General features: G+C 43.5%; 1 protein-coding gene across 1 annotated transcript; it reads left to right on the forward strand.

Moving 5' to 3' along the window:
• The first annotated feature begins 1,900 nt into the window (after nt 1-1,900).
• Defb128 (defensin beta 128) lies at nt 1,901-4,362 on the forward strand. Its single transcript, XM_034496722.2, has 2 exons — nt 1,901-1,949; nt 4,121-4,362. Exons 1-2 carry the CDS (start codon nt 1,901-1,903, stop codon nt 4,360-4,362), a joined length of 291 nt encoding a protein of 96 aa, XP_034352613.1.
• Nucleotides 4,363-5,759: the final 1,397 nt, after the last annotated feature.

The raw sequence follows: 5,759 nt of genomic DNA on the forward strand, positions 1-5,759 counted from the left end.
TTTGAGACTGGACTCGCCTCTTCCAACTCAAGTTCAATATAAGATTTTTTTTTTTTTTAAATTTATATGTAGGAGTGTTTTGCTCACATGTATGTCTGTGTACCACATGCATGCCTGGTGCCCATGGAGGTCAGACTAGAACATCAGATCCCCTAGAACTGGAGTTATGGATGGCTGTGAACCATCATGTGGGTGATGAGAATTGAACCTAGGTCCTCTGCAAGATCAAGTGCTTTTAAGCACTGAGCCATCTCTCTAGCCCGCATAACACACAGTTTTCAGTGTACATTAAGTTTTAGGATCATAGTATAATAAGAAGGAACTGAAGTATGTACAGCCTGAAGTCTGTAGACCCTGGTATTTGAGTCAGCAAGACAATTTCTGAAGTAAAAGTATAAAAAGATTTCCCTTTAAAGCATGTGTCTTAAAGGCAATATTATTGCAGCAATGGCTGCTCTTTCAAGAGGACCTAGGTTCAATTCCCAGCACTCACATGGCAGCTTCCAACTGTCTATAACTTCAGTTCCAAGGGATCTGATGCCTTTTCTTGGTCTCTATAGGTACCAGGTGTGCATGTGGTACCCAGACATAAAATAAAAAGAAATGAATCTTTTAAATGGAAATATTGTGGGTTGGAGAGATGGCTCAGGGGTTAAGAGTACTGACTGCTTTTCCAGAGGTCCTGAGCTCAACTCCCAGCAACTGCATGGTGGCTCACAACCATCTGTAATGGGATCTAATAACTTCTTCTGGTGTGTCTGAAGACAGCTACAGTGTACTCATATACATAAAGTAAACAAATCTTTTAAAAAAGGGAATATTGTATCTTTTCTGTTATTTTTTTCTTTTTGATACATGTAATTTTTGCAGCATGAGTTGTCATTCTTCTGTTCTCTGCTTCTAAACAAACCAACGGAAGAGTCTTATCTCAGCTTTCTCTCCCTCTCTCTCTGTGCAAGAATTAGCACTCCTGTTTCTTCCGGATTCAACATGTCCAACCATTTGGAAAGATAACATCTTAAGCAGAATTCAGAGAACATTTGTCAGAAGTGAAACACATTTAAAATCTATTTATAAGTAAGGTATTAAAAACAATTTGTAAGGCTGTGAATGCTGGTGGGAGAAAAACTGTTGACAGGTGATTTAAAAAAAAAAAAAAAAAAAACTGGCCACATCTATAAAGCAAGATCTTGTTATCTTCTTCAGCCTACTCAAGAGAAACCTGCTACTTAGCCATAAACAGCTTTGAAAATGAGGAGGCTGTGTGCTTTTTGTATCTAATTCAGATGGCAATTTGACAGCAGCTTGGGGACATGAAAGCCAGATGGACGAATAGACTTAGGGATGGATGGATGGATGACGTAGGGGTTCAGTGATACTTTCAGAGTGTAAAAAATGTCATTAGATACAAGCAACCAGAAATACAAATGATCTCAGCACAGTCTGCTTCCTTCCTAAATGATGCAAAGAGGGTGTTGAGCTGAGAACATGGCCAACCCAGTTTGTTAATAAACATTGTTTTGTTGGCTGTCCCATCTCTAGTCTTCTGTATATTCTAGTCTAGTGCTGTGTGTCATTTTGGGTTGTGTTTGTGAATGAGAGGCAATGACGGGTATAGACTAGGGATGGTCCATCCAAACCAGGGAATTTAGCCAACCAAATCTGACCCAAGTGGGCTGACAACCCAGGCAGAGAAAGCACAGCAGGAGTTCACATCCTGAGAAAAAGGGAGTAGGTGGGAGACATTGGAACATTATGTGACTGTGGATTTCAAATTTGGGAATGTAGGTGGGGTTGGACCTGGACTCCCTGTCTGTCCATGTGAGTTAAAACCAAAACTTGGAATGCTGGTGGTGCTCTGAGCTGTGGCACACCTGCTGTCTCTGGAGGATCTGTAAACATGAAGCTGCTTCAGGTCCTCATTATTTTGCTGTTTGTGGTACTTGCAGGTAACTTGTCCAAATGTGCCGTGAAGCAGGGGACACTAGTGCTGGTAAACCCGGGTGGGATGTTTAAGATTGCCAACAGCTGCCCCATACCATCAGTAAAGCCCATTCTCTTGTGTGCCTTAGAAGAGAGATAGCAGCGAAGTTAGAGGCATCCCTGGCGAAGGTACCAACTGGCTCATTGTCTTCATTCATCTTTCTGATACCAAGCAGTTTTTACCTGAGTGTTTCTAATCAGTCATTTCCAGCTCGGGCTACTGCAGTGGCGTGAGCAGCACACAGAGAAAGTCCTTCCTCATCACGAAGCAGTTAATTAACTGAGGGAATTATTCCTTTTGAACCTTATTTTTTTTCTCCTCCGGCATGTGAGTGTCACCTGTTTAGCTTAGATTCAAAGATGTGAAGCCTCACATTGGTGGATGGAGACCTAAAATCAAGGACTCCTTTCTGCTTTGCTTGCAAGGAGCCATATTGTGTTCTCATGTCCCTCAAAGCATATCTCTCTCATCTTCAAGGGTGCTGCCTCATTGTGAAGTTTGTAACACAGAGAAAACATCTTTGTTATCCACATTTATTCAGAAGCTTTTCTGGATTTGTGTAGGAAGGGAAATTAAGGTGTAGACAGAGTTTGGGACCATAGTGTGTGTCTCTGAACAGGGGATGTTTGGGATCTCCAGAGGGGAAGGTAGCCAACAAATTGTGTTTGTTCACTAGGCAAGACATTGATCTGAGTTGAAGAAGAAAGTAAGAGAGAGGACAGTCAGGCTTGGGAGAATTTGTCTGAGATGGGGAGGAGTTTTTGGGAGCAACTGTGGCTCGTGAAGTCAGAGGGTGAGGGTGATGCCTGCAACCAACAGTGTGAAACACAAGAGGTGTGTGTGTGTGTGTGTGTGTGTGTGTGTGTGTGTGTATGTATAAGAGAGATAGAGGAAGTCTGATGCTGTGTGTGTCTGTGATGCTTTGTGTGTGTGTGTGTGTGTGTGTGTGTGTGTATGGGGGGTAATATCTACCTATCTGTTCTGAGTCCAGAGAAGGATGTTGGTTGTCTGCCCTATCATTTTCTGCCTCAGTCCCTTGAGACTGGGTCTCTTACTGAACCCAGAGCTAGACTGGCAGCAAGCAAGCCTCACAGACCTCTTGTTTTTACATTGTCTCCCTCCATCAGTGCTAGAGCACAGGCTCAGCCATACATGTCTTTTATGTGAGTGCAGGGGATTTGAACCTCCTGAGACATCTCTCCTGACCTAGGTGATTTTCTTTTAAATTGAAAAAAAAATTGCTAAGATAATGGCCCAGCAAGTAAGAGTGTTTTCTGTGCAAGGATCCGAATCGGAGTTTGGTCCCCTGAGCCCACATAAAAAATTAAGCTTGGTTTGATTATTACTGTATATGTGTGAAGTATATTTGTGGTTGGATGTGTGTCCTGGTGTGCCAGTGGAGGTCAGAGGACAACTCTGTGGACTCACTTTCTCCTTCCACCTTATGTGCATTTTAGAGGTTGAACACAGGCTGCCAGGCTTTCTGAGCAGGTGCCTTTATCTGCAGGGCCATCCTGCTGACCCAGCCTGGGATGTTCTTTGAAAGGCTGATTTGACTCTGAAGTATACTGATGGTGATGCATCTGGGGACACAAGGCTGAGGGCATACTGACTTCAGAGCATGAAGCAGGGTAGGATTTGCCCTATGTAGGGTGGTACCCAGCTCAGGCTGTAATGAGGAGTTAGATCTTTCTTCTCTCTCTTGTCACAGGTATTTGGGTATTGGCCAGGAGCAAATGTCTTTTCTTTAAAGATTAATTTTATGTGTACCAGTGTTTGGCCAGCATACATGTATGTGCACTACATGTGTGTCTAGTGCCCAGAGAGGTCAGAAGAGGGTGTTGGGCCTTTTAGAACATTACAGATAGTTGTGAACCACCATGCATGTACTGGTGACCAAACCTGGGTCTTTAGCAAGAGCAGCAAGCTCTTAGCTCCTGAGCTTTTGGTCCAGACCCTTGAATGTTAATTTGGGTGTTCTGAGTTTCCTTGTATCAGCATAAGGTTTCCTTTTGAGATGGAGTTGATGCTGACAGAGGGTGGTGTCTGCTGTCTCTCCCTGTGAATGTGAACTCAACTGTACTTTCTGCTTTCCCTCAGAGACTAACCCTACTCAATGCTGTTTCCTATATTCAGATGGTGCACAACCCAAAAAATGTTTTAACAACATAGCAGGCTACTGCAGGAAGAAATGCAAATTAGTGGAGATATCTGAGATGGGATGCCCGAATGGGAAATACTGTTGTGTTAATGAGACGAAGAACAGGAAGTACAAAAACCACACAGCCGTCGAGAAGCCAGTGGAATTCAGAGACGAATTAAAACCACAAGACTATATTATCCTGCCCACCATCACATACTATACCATCAGCATCTGAAAGAACCACTTGCTCACAAAGGCCATTGTATCCTGAAGCCCTGTGGAATCCAGTGGGCTGCTTCTGTCCTGTCTCTTTCCTCCTGTGAACCTGATTCTGCACATAATAAAGTCTGACCCTTTTGCGTGTACCCACTCCTTGTCTGGATATTTTAAGTGTGAATGGTTAGCTGCTGTGTTGCTTGTGTTTCACCTGTGAAATGGGGACATAGAGATTACATGGACACTGGGGGAGGTGGCAGCAAGTCTCTCCACTTTCTAGCCAAGTTGGTATTTCACAGATTTCAAGTATTTTTCTTCATTAAAAAAAATTCAAAGTAATTTTGGACATTAAAGTGTGTGTTCTTGTACATGCATACTTGTGTATGCATCATGATATGCGTGTGTCGTGGTAGTGTGTGTGTGGAGGTCAGAGGACAACTTTAGGGAGTCAGTTCTCTCTTTCCACTCTTTGGGTTCCAGGGATGAAACTCGGGTTGTAAGGTTTGGTAAGAAGTACCTCCTTTATGTGTCACCTCATGCTTGCCCCACGCTCTGCAGTGCAACTTTTTATGTGTCTAAGAAACTAGGAGAACACACACATACACACATACATGCAGAGAGACACATGTATATACATACACACATAGCCACACACATACTCACACACACATAGTCACAGACAAACACATACATATACACAGAGACACATACAGAGACACATATACATACAGAGACACACTCATACACAGAGACACATACTCACATAGAGACACAGATACAGACACACACACACAGACACACACACACACATAGACACACACAGACACACACAGACACACACAGACACACACAGACACACACAGATACATAGACACACAGACATACACACAGACACAGACACATAGACACACAGACACACACAGACATACACAGATACATAGACACACAGACATACACACAGACACACACACAGGCACAGGCACAGAAACATAGAGACACAGACACACACACACAGACAGACACAGACATATACAAACACACAGACACACACAGACATAGACACACAGACACAGACACAGACACACAGACACAGACACAGACACACATAGACACACACACAGACACACACAGATACACACAGACACACACACAGGCACAGGCACAGACACATAGAGACACAGACACACACACAGACACAGACACAGGCACAGACACAGAGACACAGATACAGACACACACAGACACACACACACAGAGACACAGACACATAGACACACACACAGACACACACAGAGACACACAGAGACACACAGACACACACAGACACACACACAGACATACACAGACACACAGACACAGACACACAGAGACACAGACACACAAAGACACAGATACAGACACATAGACACACACACA

The sequence above is a fragment of the Arvicanthis niloticus genome, chromosome 2 (assembly GCF_011762505.2).
Source record: "Arvicanthis niloticus isolate mArvNil1 chromosome 2, mArvNil1.pat.X, whole genome shotgun sequence".
NCBI classification, from domain to species: domain Eukaryota; kingdom Metazoa; phylum Chordata; class Mammalia; order Rodentia; family Muridae; genus Arvicanthis; species Arvicanthis niloticus.

Excerpts from the sequence above, each read along its gene's own strand:
- Defb128 (XM_034496722.2), top strand. The coding sequence starts at position 1,901 with ATGAAGCTGCTTCAGGTCCTCATTATTTTGCTGTTTGTGGTACTTGCA. Across the intron at positions 1,950-4,120 it reads GCTGTTTGTGGTACTTGCAG|ATGGTGCACAACCCAAAAAA; the intron begins GTAACTTGTCCA and ends TCCTATATTCAG.